The 16120-nt window shown below is 44.2% G+C and overlaps 1 protein-coding gene across 6 annotated transcripts in view; it reads left to right on the forward strand.

Annotated features, from left to right (window-relative positions):
- OSBPL9 (oxysterol binding protein like 9) overlaps positions 1–10583 on the forward strand; it is a 73094-nt gene extending 62511 nt beyond the window's left edge. For all 6 annotated transcript variants that reach the window (XM_069981595.1, XM_069981596.1, XM_069981597.1 and 3 more), the window contains 11 exons: positions 2353–2471; positions 3294–3379; positions 3957–4128; positions 4538–4622; positions 5490–5600; positions 5680–5743; positions 5820–5960; positions 6482–6560; positions 7526–7617; positions 7809–7944; positions 9723–10583. In XM_069981595.1, the coding sequence (XP_069837696.1) occupies positions 2353–2471; positions 3294–3379; positions 3957–4128; positions 4538–4622; positions 5490–5600; positions 5680–5743; positions 5820–5960; positions 6482–6560; positions 7526–7617; positions 7809–7944; positions 9723–9797 (1160 nt within the window). In that variant the 3' untranslated portion in view covers positions 9798–10583. The remainder of the gene's footprint in view (positions 1–2352; positions 2472–3293; positions 3380–3956; positions 4129–4537; positions 4623–5489; positions 5601–5679; positions 5744–5819; positions 5961–6481; positions 6561–7525; positions 7618–7808; positions 7945–9722) is intronic.
- The last annotated feature ends 5537 nt before the right edge of the window (positions 10584–16120 follow it).

Genomic DNA, 16120 nt, shown 5'->3' on the forward strand with positions numbered 1-16120 from the left:
ATATGAGAAAACAAACCACATGTAGTTAGTAATATGGACATTTTTTTTATTTTTTATAATAATTGTTAATTTATTAAAGTGATCGAGAGGAACAACCAGTTCTGCGATTAGGCAGTGGGGAGCAAGTGAAGTCCCACAAACATTAGTCATAGTGCCGCTAATAAACAGAAAACTGCAATGTCAATAATGAAAGTCCTTCAAGGGGTAAATCCCCCGGACATTCCCTCCCAGTAATAATTAAGTGTAAATATTCTGGAACAGAGAGAAACTAGAGAAGGGGGGGTGGGGTGAAAAAAGTGGGGAGATGGGGGTGCAGGAACAGATAGGTGTCACCCTACTTTAGGTGACGGGTAATGTGGTCATGTGAGTTTCCCAGGTGGGAGGTATATTCCAGAGTAATGGCATCCAGTGAAATTAGATTTTAGTAAGTTTAGATTTTTTCATAATAGCATTTACCCTGATCTACATGGAAATCGATGGGGTCACAGTTTCCAGAGCAGGGGGATGCAGGAGCGAGAGGCCATGACCAGAAATCTAAGGAATTACTTAGCATACGCTTGAGGTGTGAGCACCGAGTGCTGGAGGATAAATAGCACATGAGTTAAGGCCCTAATACATGGGCCGATGTTGAGGAGGAAGCGAGCGCCTACCTGTGAGCTCAGCGCCCGCTTCCTCCTCATTTCCCGCTTGCTGTCTGTGCTATTGCATGCACATACATGGAGCAGGGAAATCCTGGGGGACGGGTTGAACAGGATGATGCCGCTTTGTAATAGGATTAGACATCAGTCGGCTAGAAAATGTTTGTTCATCAGCCCAGCTTTTCCAACCTGCTGTAAAATAATCTTCCATCACCCACACATCTCTTCACGTAATAGATATGTGACTGACGCCTGATAGCAGGAATTGGCTGCAGTTTATGTATATGACCAATACCAGGGGCCACACTCGCAACCGAGTGGGACTTGAGGGGCTATTTATCAGGGTGGTGTGGTGCTCTCCCCATCATGGAGGCACCCCGTGGCAACAGGCTAGAGATATCTGGCTATTCCCGTGTTTTGAGATTCCCAACCGAGACTCCACGGACTCTTGTTTTGCATATTTACATTTTTGGGGGCATCAGTGGAGACTCTTGATTGAGGACTTCATTGGAGTTTTTTTTTACTGTTCTCCTTGAGTCAGTGATTACTGTGTTTTGTTAGTGTATATGACCAGCCTAACTATTGCTGTGCAGAGACTTTGGAGCTCTGTACAAGAACAGTGCCCATCCTGCCTACACGGGAGAGCTCTGTACAAGAACAATATGGCTGCCTACACAGGGGAGCTCTGTACAAGAACAATATGGCTGCCTACACGGGAGACCTCTGTACAAGAACAATATGGCTGCCTACACGGGAGAGCTCTGTACAAGAACAACATGGCTGCCTACACAGGGGAGCTCTGTACAAGAACAACATGGCTGCCTACATGGGAAAGCTCTGTACAAGAACAACATGGTTGCCTACACTGGAGAGCTCTGTACAAGAACAATATGGCTGCCTACATGGGAGAGCTCTGTACAAGAACAACATGGTTGCCTACACTGGAGAGCTCTGTACAAGAACAATATGGCTGTCTACACGGGAGATGTTTGGAAAAAAATCAGGACACAATTTTGGATCCATTAGGATTAAACAAAGAAAAATGGTGTTTAGGGCTTAACATTCATTTATGTGCGCCCACATGCAACCTTGTGACATCCGTAACATAACGCTAAGCAGTAATGTTGTGCAACTGATCTGATTTTTTCTTTTATTAGTTTATGTCCAGGTTAGATAATAAGAGGCTTTATTTCTTTTTATGATGATAGTTTTCCCTTAAGTTCAGAAATTTCCTTTTGGAATTTGTCATGTAATAAAATTCCAGATATTTTTTATTGGATTGGAACCAAATGTTTCTAAATGTTATATTTTCTTTATCTCAGTTTTTGTTCATTATTATGATTATTAGAATATATCATTATTCACTACAGCATTTAGAGAGATGCTTTACAGCAAGTCCCATTGAGATATATGACAATACACAAGAGATACCCATTGACATGAAAGGGAAAGGATTCTGGGCATGTTCTGTGACCTCTGCTGGGGTCATTCCACAGGGAGGGGGAGGTCTGAGCTGTGAGCTTCATCTGTTGTCACCTCTATGTAGTTGTGTCACTTGTGTGACTCCCTGGGAGCCCTGAAACTGCTGCCGCCTGAGCATGGAAGACGCCTACAATAAAATCTTATTAAAAAAATCCAAAAAAATAGACTTTATTCAAAGAATAGGTCATTTACTGTAGACACTTTACATTTTAATGTTGTCTTTTTCCTACAGAACAGTTTGACACTCAGGATGACCGTGATGACGATGGGGAAGGAGAATCGGTGGAGGAACACAAAAGCGTTATCATGCATCTCCTGTCGCAGGTCCGCTTGGGCATGGACCTGACTAAGGTGAGAACTTAACTTCGTCTCAGCAGCACGGCTCACAACTCGCTGTGTACTTTCCACTTGTTTAGAACCAGTCAGACAGAAAACAGGATACGTTCTATAAACACGTTCCCCGCAGACTGTGGTAATGGAAGGTTTGTGTTTGTGCCAAAAACCTATGATAAAAACTTCAGCGTCCGGTTCTTTTTTGGCATTGATATTGGTTTAACTGAGCATCATCATAGGATTACATTGTCCCAGGTGAGGTTACAATTTAAGTGCTGCCACCAAGACATTCATATCTATAAAGCATGTTGTGTCCTGCAGGAGGGGCCCGAAAACGGGAGCCTAATAAACCCTTGAAGCTGACCTGTCGGCAGCTTTTTGTTGTCTAATGTAATGGCATTACCCAATAGGGCTACTCTTATGTGAATCCATTGCTTTAGATCCGAGATATTCACTTTAGAAGATTTATGCAGATTAGGTGGGGGTGTTTCACTGAGCTGCAAAAGCCCAGCAATGTGCAGCCTGTCAGTCTTAAAGATGTTACATGTGGGCATTAGGTGGTTGGCTTTTTAAAGACCTAGCAAACCTAAAACCTGTTCACATAAAATGCTCGGGTTACCATGACATCTTATGTTAAAGGGGTTATCCAGGCTTAGAAAATCATGACCCCTTTCTTCCAGAAACAGTGCCACCCTTAGTTCCTCCAAGTGAATTGAGCGGAATTGTAATACCACATACAACCAGAGACGGGGATGGCGCTGTTTATGGAGGAAATTGGCTTTTGTGTTTCTGATCTTGTATAACCCTTTAATATTCATATAACCTATTGTTTTTATGCAGGTTGTGCTCCCAACATTTATCCTAGAAAGAAGATCCTTGCTGGAGATGTATGCCGATTTCTTTGCACATCCCGACCTGTTTGTAAGGTATTTGCTTAATGTCACTTAATAAAAGTTCAGACTAAGTTCACACCTGGGTCTCTTTTTTTTAAAATTTGGTCATGGCCAGTATGTCATAGTAAGCTGCGTAAAAAAAATTCAAATCATCTGGTGTCAGAAAGTTATACAGATTTGTCATTTTACTTTATTTTAAAAATCTCCAGTCTTCCAGTACTTATCAGCTGCTGTATGTCCTGCAGGAAGTGGTGTATTCTCCAGTCTGACACAGTGCTCTTTGCTGCCACCTCTGTCCATGTCAGGAAGTGTCCAGAGCAGGAGAGGTTTTCTATGGGGATTTGCTGCTGCTCTGGACAGTTGATAAGTACTGGAAGACTGGAAATTTTAAAAATAAAATAAATTACAAATCTCTGGCACTTTCTGACACCACTTGATTTGAAAAATTTCACTGGAGTACCCCTTTAAGACCTGAAGCCACAAAATCAGTATGAACTGGCGTCTATCTGTGTATAATAAAGGCCACACCGAACTGTGATGCTGGGGAAATAGATGGTGGGAAAAATGTTTACACCAAAAGATGAACACTTTTATATGTCGTTACTTTTAGTATCGGTGACCACAAAGATCCCAAAGACAGGATGGTCCAGGTGGTGAGATGGTACCTGTCTGCGTTCCATGCTGGCAGAAAGGGCTCTGTCGCAAAGAAGCCTTACAACCCCATCCTAGGAGAAGTCTTCCTGTGCCACTGGGACCTACCGGGGCAGGACAACGAGGACTCTGTGAGTTGGATTCAGTCACTTTGCTGCCAGTCCTGAGTTACCAATAGATCATATGGTTTCGGTTGCATTTGGTTATGGCGCCCCCTGGTGCTCTCATCAGTAATGGACAGGTTTTTAATAAAAACCAAAAGTCTCCTCTATTGTGTTGATTCTTTTTGACCGACCTGTACGGCCTTTGTACAAGAGGGACTGAGCATGTGTGACCACCAGCACCGGCGTATCAGATGGATGTTCTGAGAGGGAATCATAGGAACACCCGGCCATAAGCTTGTAACAGCAATATGTTTTCTAGATGTTTCTTATTTAAAGCTTGTGATCAATATTAGTGGATATCCCCTTCACAATATCATTGTAGCGATCGTGTCTGATTTTGCCTATAACAGCAGAGTGATGTCTCATTCTATTTTAGGAGCCGGTATCTGAAGGACCAGTTCCCTGGGCTTCCAAAAACAATGTGACTTTTGTGTCCGAGCAGGTCTCGCACCATCCGCCAAGTAAGTTGTGTGGTAATTTCCACTTCCAGATAACATTGTCCCTAGACTGTGGGATGGATAGGAGATGTAGAGAGATATATGGATGGATAGGGAGAAACATAGAGCAGTAGATTAGAGAGATGGATATAGAGACAGATGTATAGAGTAAACATTAGATCCGGCTCTGTTTGGGGAAATTTATTGAATCTTTGTGTTGATGCTGGATCGTCTTCAAATCCCAAAGTGGTCCATAAAAATAGGGATTTTTTTTTATAAATATGTCACAATCCAAACACTAAACATACACCTATGTAAAGGTGCCTGATGTGTGAGCGTGTAGGGTTATTGGGGCCAGAGCAATAGTTGGATTAGGGTTAAGGTATTCTACCTGATTACCAGTATATAGAATATTATGGGAATCCCTAGAAGTCCTAGAATATTGCTAGGGATATACCTTCTCAGACCTGAGGATGAGGGGACTGCAGTGCTGTCTTCAGTATCTCCCCTGCAGAGCAGCGCTCCTGGCCACCCCATGTGCAGGGACCTATGGTGCCACATTCACCCAGTAAGCTGGCATTGCCGGATCGTTGAAAGACCTAAAGGTTAGACCTCCACCTGTAATAAAATAGCTTCATATCTAGTGATCCGCCATCACTGCTGTCACTGAATCCCAGCCCTCGTGACTCCATTTTCCAAGTGATCAGTCTGCCAGGTAGTGAGTGAGGCTCCCGGTCTCCACCTCTAGGAGACTCTGCGTACATTCACGGTACAGATACTGTGTTACATAGAGGAGGCTTTCCATGGAATCGTATGTGATGGTAAATATATCTGCAGCATTGTATGATCTTGTATGTAAAACATAACTTTTATTTTTTCTTTTATATGTAGTTTCAGCCTTTTATGCCGAATGTTATAACAAGAGGATACAGTTCAATGCTCACATATGGACAAAGTCCAAATTCTTGGGGATGTCCATCGGAGTCCATAATATTGGGCAGGGTAAGGTAGAGCTGCCGTAGCTATATATCCGATAATTCTCTGAGCTGAACCCGTCTGATGTCACTGACTTCCTCTCTAGGCTGTGTGTCCTGTCTGGACTATGATGAACACTACATCCTAACTTTTCCCAATGGTTATGGGAGGTGAGTAACGCCGGACAGGGCTACATTGGTTGTTATATATTGTAAATTTGGTGGATAAAGTGACGTCTGTCCTCAGGTCCATACTGACTGTGCCTTGGGTGGAGCTGGGAGGAGAATGCACCATTAATTGTTCCAAGACCGGGTACAGCGCCACAATCACCTTCCATACCAAACCCTTCTATGGCGGCAAGAAGCACAGAGTAACAGCGGAAATCTAGTGAGTGGTCTGGTAATATCTGACTTTGAAAGTACACGGGGGTAATCCAGAAAGTGTGGGCTGTACTGTGAGGCCAGGGATATGTCAGCAGTATAATAATGCGTATATAGCGCCAATGGCAAATAAGCAAGTGAGCGGACTATGTGGCAAAGGAAGCAGCTCCCGGCCCGTGATATAGTGGAACGGGTCCTAGTCTGATGCTGGTGGATGTTATGAGGCTGAGATATTATGACACATTATCTATAGGGGGAATGTCAGCTTACACATTATCTATAGGGGGACTGTCAGCTTACACATTATCTATAGGGGGACTGTCAGCTTACACATTATCTATAGGGGGACTGTCAGCTTACACATTATCTATAGGGGGACTGTCAGCTTATGCAGTTAAGAAAAAAACGACACAATGGACCATTGTAAAATGGGGTGTGTGTGTAATATATATATATAAATATATGTATATATAATGTATGTGTGTGTGTGTATGAATGGAGCCTAACATGTCTGTCTGTTCTCCACAGCCCTCCCAATGACAAGAAATCTTTCTGTTCGGTGGAAGGAGAATGGAATGGCGTCATGTATGCGAAATATGCAAATGGGGTAATGGATGGTCTATAGTAACTTTACTAGTGCATGTATATATTACTAGCATAGGACTGCTAATAACTCACTATAATATTAGACCACCTATCCAGATGATCATTCAGCCCTTTTGGTGTCCAATGTATTGTGAGTAGAATCTAAGTTTTTGCCGTTTAGATAAATAAGTCCACATGTATTAAAGTGACTCTGTACCTACAATCTGACCCCCCAAACCACTTGTACCATCAGATAGCTGCTTTTAATCAAAGATCTGTCCTGGGGTCCGTTCGGCAGGGGATGCAGTTATTGTCCTAAAAAAACAACTTTTAAACTTGCAGCCCCGTGCCCAACGGGGGAGTATCTGTGCCCTAACTTTGCACCACCCCTCCGTCCCTCCTCCCCACCCTCTTCATCATTAGGAATGCTCCAGGCAGATTGCCTCCTATTCCCCACCTGTGTCAGCCCAGCACATGGGCTGGATCATTAAGGACCTGTGCAATGTTCAGCATGGAGAAAATGTTCCAGTGGCATTCCTAATGAAGAAGAGGGTGGGGAGGAGGGGTGGTACAAAGTTAGGGCACAGATACTCCCGTTGGGCACGGGGCTGCAAGTTTAAAAGTTGTTTTTTAGGACTCTGTGGGTACAGAGTCGCTTTAAAATAAAAGTCCATCAGAAGAAGAGCGGCTGTCATTGCGCCTTCCATCGGGATCCCACAACTTCCTTATGCCCACGTAGGAAATATAGATAGACAAGGGTCCTATAACATTGGTCAAGCATGGATGTCCTTCTCATCCATGTGCTTTGTGCGCCTAACCCCATTGACTTTATTGGGGCAGAGTTGCAGTACCAGACCCAGCCAGTAGACACGAGTGGCTCCGTTTGTAAACTCAAGCTGCCATGTTTTTCTAATCTTCTGCATCCCCAAAGTTTTTCATTGTTGTCCTGAGTTTGTGTTCAGCCATTGCTGGTCTTCTCTTCTACAGGAGAATGTAGTTTTTATAGATACCAAGAAAATGCCTATAGTCAAGAAGAAGGTCCGGAAGTTGGAAGATCAGGTAGAATACGAATCTAGAAGGTGAGTTTTCTGGGCACATTATGTTACTCTATACTCTCAGCTATGTGATTGATGAATAAAGATGTGTGATGGTGAAGTCACTTGAAGGGGTTCTCCAGGATTAGAACTTGTCCTCAGGTTGTGTGTGTTATTACAGCTCAGCTCCATTGATTTACACGACTCCATCTTACTGGGCATTTACTTAATATCAGGTTATGGAAAGATGTGACCTTAAACTTGAAAATCAGAGACATCGATGCAGCCACAGAGGCGAAGCACCGGCTGGAGGAGAAGCAGCGAGCGGAAGCGAGGGAGCGCAAAGAGAAGGAGATGCAGTGGGAGACACGAGTAAGTGAGCGAATCCTCTCACACAAGTATAGGGGGAAGCTGGAAGAATAATTCTGCTCTTTGAATGATTAATTGTTAATAAATGGGCACCGTCACTTTAAAAAGACACATCAAAAGTTTTGATTGGTTGGGTGTTCACCTACAGAGCATTCTGTAGATTGTTCATGTAGCTCCTTGCTTTAATCAGCGTTAAAGGGGTATGCCAGCAAAAATCTTTTTTTCTTACATCAACTGGTGTCAGAAAGTTTACGCAAATTTGTAATTAACTTAGATTTACAATTCTCCAGTCTACCAGTACTTATCAGCTGCTGTATGTCCTGCAGGAAGTTGTGTATTCTCTCCAGTCTGACACAGTGCTCTCTGCTGCCACCTCTGTCCATGTCAGGAACTGTCCAGAGCAGCAGCAAATCCCCATAGAAAACATCTCCTGCTCTGGACAGTTCCTGACATGGACAGAGGTGGCAGCAGAGAGCACTGTGTCAGACTGGGGAGAATATACCACTTCCTGCAGGACATACAGCAGCTGATAAGTACTAGAAGACTGGAGATTTTAAAGAAGTAAATTACAAATCTGTATAACTTTCTGACACCAGTTGATGTTAAAGAAAAGGATTTTCACCGGAGTGCCCCTTTTAAGGGTACGTTCACATGCTGCATGTTGTGTAGTGTTTCTGCACAACAAATGTCTATATGATCAGTTGCAGATCTGCAGTGTGTGAATGTAGCCTGATATCACTTTTAGGTCCCATTAGGTCACACTCCCTTTAAGTGAGGTGAAGTAGACTCTAACACGTACAATAAATGCGGCGTACAATCTGCTCTGTCGTGTGAATTATAGATGAATAGATCACATGGTCTGTCAAAATATAAACTTTATTGATGACATCACTAGTGTAATAAAACATAAAATCACCTTTTAAAAATGAGGAGATTGTGGGTTCCCGGGTTATTTATCATGAACAAGTATATACGGTAATAAATATCGGTGCATGCAGTACTGGCTACAAGGTATATAACAGCACGGTAACTATGAATGTGGGCACTAGGTGGCGCTACAATATAAAATTAATTGCAGTGGGAATAATATAGAAATGATCACTAGATGGCGGTAGTTACCACTGCCGACGGCAAATAACTGAATATACTATAAGTTGCAGAAAATCCACAGCAGATCTGTAGTGTGTGAATGTACCCTAATAGTGAGATGCACTACATATGAGGTGAGGTGCAGTGTGTGAATGTACCCTAATAGTGAGATGCACTACATATGAGGTGAGGTGCAGTGTGTGAATGTACCCTAATAGTGAGGCACACTACATATGAAGTGAGGTGCAGTGTGTGAATGTACCCTAATAGTGAGGCACACTACATATGAGGTGAGGTGCAGTGTGTGAATGTACCCTTATAGTGAGATGCACTACATATGAGGTGAGGTGCAGTGTGTGAATGGGCCCTAAGCCAGATTATTGGTGCACCATGTCCCTTTTCCCACAAGGTCACTCTCCCTTCCAGTGAGGTGCATTGGTGTCTGTAACATACAGTAAATGTGGTTCATGACATGTAAGCCGGTCTCTTGGCATGTACAGTAGGAAAGAGTGAATAATAGATTAATAGATCAAGCGTTCTGTAACCCTGTCTGTATATTCTTTACACCCGTATACCAGTACACCACATACCGTGTAAAGATCATTACCTTCCACTTTACATAAGTATCCGATACGCGCAGCGTTTAGCAGGACGCACCCCCATAAATAATGCACAGTGTCTTGTTTTCTTAGCTGTTCCACGAGGATGGAGAATGCTGGGTCTACGATGAACCATTACTGAAGAGGCAGCCTCCCCTCAGGCACTAAGTACAGGACTATTGTAGCAGAACCTCTTCTCGAAATAAAGTATCATTTGAAACCCAGAACGGAAGGTATTCTCTCTCTCACACTATTTCTAGCTGAAGATCTTCCCTGTGGTGCTGAGCCCCCTTACACTGCAGCGGTTCCTTACTCAGGGATACTGGACTTCTACAGAGTGACAATTCACGCCGGGCACGGTGAGCCGACAGCATCGTCGTCACCTTCACTCTTCACCCTATAAGAAAATTAAAAAAAAAAAAATCACAGTCCTGTTTTTTTTTCCTGTTCTGCTTTAAATGTCCATGTGACCTGTTGGCAGGGAAGGCGTCTGTGCTCTGAGGCTGTCCTCTCATCATTGTCCAGCTATCACCTCCTTCATGTCTGACACAATGGCTGCCTCCACTGTATGTAGGCAACAAGTGCACTTTAATGGAAAGAACTCACCTGGGCGGCCGTGTAAAGAAGGTTCGCCCAGGCGTCCATGATGATTACAGGACCTGAATACGATTCTATATCCTCTCGTGTATATATACAAAGAATCTGGCATTTTATGAGACATAACCAGTAATTCCAAAACTTCTATAACTTTGTGTTCAGCATCTCCTCTCCCCCCGATACCCTGATGTGTAAATCTGCCCGTCCCCCCCAACTCCTCCACATTTCATTATTTTTTTTCCATCCCCAGAACTGGTCTCGCCTTTGTATTTATTTATTTCCTAATGAAATGTTAGAGCAAATTATTTTATTAGATCTGCATTTATGATTTGCAATTAAAATCTAATCTTCAGAAAATCCTGGTTATGATTTTTTTTCCACTTTCTTAACACTTAAAAACTTTGCTGCCTTCCTGCAGAAATACCATCACCTGTGTTCTACGGGGACGTTCACGTGTTATATGGTGTACAGGTAGGATAATAAGTCTCTGATCCACAGCCGATTACCGGGGGGTAATATTTCTGGGGTTTCCTCCTTAGTTGTCCCGGCTGGGGGTCTCCTCCTTAGTTGTCCTGGCTGTGGGTCTCCTCCTTAGTTGTCCCAGCTGTTTGTTTCCTCCTTAGTTGTCCCGGCTGTGTGTTTCCTCCTTAGTTGTCCCGGCTGTGGGTCTCCTCCTTAGTTGTCCCGGCTGTGTGTCTCCTCCTTAGTTGTCCCGGCTATGTGTTTCCTCCTTAGTTGTCCCGGCTGTGTGTTTCCCCCTTAGTTGTCCCGGCTGTGTGTTTCCCCCTTAGTTGTCCCGGCTGTGTGTTTCCCCCTTAGTTGTCCCGGCTGTGTGTTTCCCCCTTAGTTGTCCCGGCTGTGTGTTTCCTCCTTAGTTGTCCCGGCTGTGTGTCTCCTCCTTAGTTGTCCCGGCTATGTGTTTCCTCCTTAGTTGTCCCGGCTGTGTGTTTCCTCCTTAGTTGTCCCGGCTGTGTGTCTCCTCCTTAGTTGTCCCGGCTGTGGGTTTCCTCCTTAGTTGTCCCGGCTGTGTGTCCCCTTCTTAGTTGTCCCGGCTGTGGGTTTCCTCCTTAGTTGTCCCGGCTGTGTGTTTCCTCCTTAGTTGTCCCGGCTGTCGGTCTCCTCCTTAGTTGTCCCGGCTGTGTGTTTCCTCCTTAGTTGTCCCGGCCTGTGCGTCTCCTCCTTAGTTGTCCCGGCTGTGTGTTTCCTCCTTAGTTGTCCCGGCTGTGTGTCTCCTCCTTAGTTGTCCCGGCTGTGAGTTTCCTCCTTAGTTGTCCCGGCTGTGTGTTTCCTCCTTAGTTGTCCCGGCTGTGTGTTTCCTCCTTAGTTGTCCCGGCTGTGTGTCTCCTCCTTAGTTTTCCCGGCTGGGGGGTTCCTCCTTAGTTGTCCCGGCTGTGTGTCTCCTCCTTAGTTGTCCCGGCTGTGTGTTTCCTCCTTAGTTGTCCCGGCTGGGGGTTTCCTCCTTAGTTGTCCCGGCTGGGGGTTTCCTCCTTAGTTGTCCCGGCTGGGGGTTTCCTCCTTAGTTGTCCCGGCTGTGTGTTTCCTCCTTAGTTGTCCCGGCTGTGTGTTTCCTCCTTAGTTGTCCCGGCTGTGGGTCTCCTCCTTGGTTGTCCCGGCTGTGGGTCTTCTCCTTGGTTGTCCCGGCTGTGGGTCTTCTCCTTGGTTGTCCCTGCTGTGGGTCTTCTCCTTAGTTGTGCTGGCTGTGTGTTTTCTCCTTAGTTGTCCCGGCTGTGGGTTTTCTCCTTAGTTGTCCCGGCTGTGTCTCGCCTCCTTAGTTGTCCCGGCTGTGTGTCTCCTCCCTAGTTGTCCCGGCTGTGTGTCTCCTCCCTAGTTGTCCCGGCTGTGTGTCTCCTCCCTAGTTGTCCCGGCTGTGGGTTTCCTCCTTAGTTGTCCCGGCTGTGGATTTCCTCCCTAGTTGTCCCGGCTGTGTGTCTCCTTTTTAGTTGTCCCGGCTGTGGGTTTCAGGTCATTGTCATGCTGGATGACCCGGCCACCACCTATCTTAAATGCACGGCAGTCCCGGCCAGTGTTTGGCTGAGCGGTCTGACAGCTCAGTCAGGCCACACCGAAGCTGATGCTGTGCTGCGGGACCCGGGGAGGAAGAAGGAGCGGAGGAGAAGCCCTGCTAGGTAATGTATGCTGCTGCTTCTCAAATAGTCTGTCGCCCGCCGCTCACCACTATTCCACGCAGCGATGCGCGGTGGGTGACTGATGATTTTAGGTTTTGGCCTAAATAAACGATCAGCTGATGACACGATAATCGGATCGTTTTCTCTATTCCACTGAGCAATAATCGGCCGATTCGGACGATTTATCGCTCTGTGGAATAGGCCCCTAACAGCTCTGTGAGAGGCAGAATTCCTGCTGGTCGGTCGGTGATCAAATCCTTATTTCATGTAATAAAATGGGGAATAATTATGTATAAAACCAACAATGTGATTATCTGGAATGTTCTATAGATTCTGTCTCTCACAGGTGAATGTCCCATTAAGAAATATTACCCCCCTCCCCTCCCCTCCATTCTGTGTAAGTGGTCGGCAACGGATCATAGACTTATTTTCCGAACTATATGTGGGATTGTGTGTGTATATATGATAGCATGGATGTGTATATGTCAGAGTGTGAATTTGCACTGTGTATGTAGAGTTTGTATGTGTGTGTTCTGTATGTGAGTGTGTGCGTGCCCCTAATTATGTGCCAGTGTGGCCCAAAAAAAGGCTCAACACCACATTTTGCACATAGCCATACATGCGTATACATGGTCTGATGGCATCAATACTTCCTTTGTGTAGTAATACAGATTGCTGTGAACATCTGCGCAGTGTGTAGTTAACCCTTTACATCAGATACTATTCAGATTGTTACTGTAACCCTTCATATATACCAGTAGTCTAGCTGCTGTATGTGACTGTTTGGCTGTTTCGGCATGTTGGGTGGTCTTGATCGTTTCCCGGAATCCCCTGTAGGAGAAAGGGAAAGTTAAAATACTTCTACTATATAAATCTGCTGCCACTGAATGCTCGTACGTATGTGACTATTATCTTCTGCAGAACCAGTTTCGTTTTTGTTTTTTTTTGTTTGTTTTTTTAACTTTATGTTGTTTACAAAATCTTTAAGTACCTGTCTCTGAATGACCACTGAGGTCACTGCACTCTCTCCCCGGCTATATCATCTGATCACAGGAAGACTCGCTCTGATCAATGACTTTTGATGTGTCTGATGATGCGTCGAGTTATTTTTAGTGACTGTGAATTACAAATCCTCTTCTGTTGAACATACATTTTGTGAGGTGTTTTTTGGGGGCTGGGAAAAACACTCTTAAGGGGGGGCTTCACTCCCAGCTTTTGTGTGGTGGTTTTCTGGCCTCCAAAAAAACACCAAAAAAGCTGCCAAAGATGATCTTGGCGTATTTTACTTAATTTGTGAATGGCTTTTTTTTTCCGCCTTTGGTGACTTTGAGACTGAGGGTCCTATTCCACGGGCCGAGCAGGGCCCGATCAACAATGTAAACGAGCGCTGATCTGCTAGATCGGCGCTCGTTTACTGGGCCTATTCCACGGTCCGACAATCGTTTAACGAGGGCTGCAGGAACATCGTTACCGATGTCCTTGCAGCCCTTGTTTCATACATTACCTGTCCAGACGCAGGTCCTTCTCTCCCGATCCCGCGCCGCAGCAGCTTCAGAGAAGCCTGTCTGAACTGACAGACCGCTCAGCCAATCACTGGCCGCGGCGGTCACTGCCGCACAACGCTATTCCATGTAGCGATGTGCGGGGGGCGACCGATGATTTTAGGTTTGAACCTAAAAGAATGATCAGTTGATAATACGATCATCGGCTGATCGTTCTTGGGGCGATTCAGCTGATTATCGCTCCGTGGAATAGGCCCCTAACAGAAGGATTCCATTGAACTGTATGGGTGAGAACCGCCACCGTTTGCAGAAAAAAAAAAAAAAACTCAGCAAGAGGCATAAATGTCCATTGACTCACAGCTAACTTTTCTGCTCAAATAAACGCCATGGTGTATATTTTTTATTTAATTTTTTTATATGATTTAGCAGTTTTCCAAAAGTTTAAGGTAGTATAAAAAAAAGTGGCCACAAATGGCAGCAGTTTTTTTTTCCTGCTTTTTGCTATTTTTACGTTCCTCCTGGTGTATTTATCATTGTAACCTTAGTAAGTATAGACCGTTTTTTAACTGGCGGATCATCGTCATATGAATTTTTCATCATGTGATTTCAGGTTTTGTATTGAGAAAAAAACATTGGAAAATAAACGGCTATGCACATAGACATGCTGGTTTTTTTCTTCCCCCACCGCTTACTTTTTCTTGGGGTGGGGTGGGGGGGTGGGAAAGCTTAGCATGCTACAATATAGCAAGATGATAACAACAACCTCATTTGCATATGGTATTTCATAGCTTCCTATTGACTTTAAGATTCGGATGCAGTGGTTTTGAGACAAAAAATGCCCAAACTGGCCTCTTCCCCTCCCCCCCCCCCCCCCCCCCCCCTTTTTTTTTTTTTTTTTTTTTTAATTATTGGCTAGAACAAGGCCTAATCTGACAGCAGCCACAGGCTATGGTCCCACACAGGGATGTCGCCACTGTCTTTTAACATTGACAGCTGCAAATACTGATCATGAACGTTGTTTGCAGCCATCATTACCAATACACGGCCGTCATTTTTTAAATTTATTTATTTATTCATTCAATTTTATATTAAAAAAACACACTTAAATACATAACACACTTAAATTAGATTCCCCCCTTACAATTATTTTAATCTCTGAGTTAAGGTCCCCACCACGAAGACAAATCCAAAAAAAATAAAAAAAATTTTAATTAACTTAAACCCTCTTCACTACAATTAATCTAAATACTCAAAGAGCCTTTTCCTATTTCCTGCATTTCCTCTAATACAATACCCCTCACTCAGAAAGGTAGAAAAGGGGGAAACCAGGATTTACGAAGAGGAAAAAAATAAATAAATAAATAAAGAGAAGGAAAAAAGGAGAGGAAAAAAAATACCCAAACAAACACCCAAATAACACCGTCCTGCAATCTTACACACCACCTCATGAGCCCGACGGCCCTCATTTTTACGTAGTGGGAACATAGCCTGAAACAGGCATTGAAGAAAGCCCAGTCCACCTCACTCCTGTGTTTTCCTTAGTGGAGCTTTAATACCGGAGTCATCACCTAAACTCAGCCCCCAAACTAAGCAGCAACTTGTCCAAATACCCCGCCAATAGATCTGAATAACAAGGGATATCAGCCCCGCCAAGCCCCCAATTCCCTTATCTTTCTTCTTAAATGTTTGTTTATTTTTTTTCCCCCTTTAAAATCAACTGGTGTCACGAAGTTATATAGATTAGTAATTTACTTCTGTTTAAAAATCTCCAGTCTTCCAGTACTTCTCAGCTGCTGTATGTGCTGCAGGAAGTGGTGTATTCTCTCCAGTATGACACAGTGCTCTCTGCTGCCACCTCTGTCTATGTCAGGAACTGTCCAGAGCAGGAGAGGTTTTCAATGGGGATTTTCTACTGGACAGTTCTTGACATGGACAGAGGTGAGCACTGTGTCAGACTTGAAAGAATACACCACTTCCTGCAGGACATACAGCAGCTGATAAGTACTGGTAGACTGAAGATTTTTAAACAGAAGTAAATGATAAATCTGTATAACTTTCTGATACCAGTTGATTTGGAAGAAAAAGGCTTTTGCCGGAGTACCCCTTTAAATAAGAATTTCAGCGTACAGCAGTCTTTGTATATTGTTCATCTGGACCAGGTGACTGTTACCATTAGGAGAGGAAAACTCCACATTACAGAAAATTCTCAGCCATTCTGACTCCGCCATACACGCTCATTCCTGGCTATCCTCTTTCTATTAGAGGT

The sequence above is a fragment of the Dendropsophus ebraccatus genome, chromosome 8, assembly GCF_027789765.1.
Source record: "Dendropsophus ebraccatus isolate aDenEbr1 chromosome 8, aDenEbr1.pat, whole genome shotgun sequence".
NCBI lineage: Eukaryota > Metazoa > Chordata > Amphibia > Anura > Hylidae > Dendropsophus > Dendropsophus ebraccatus.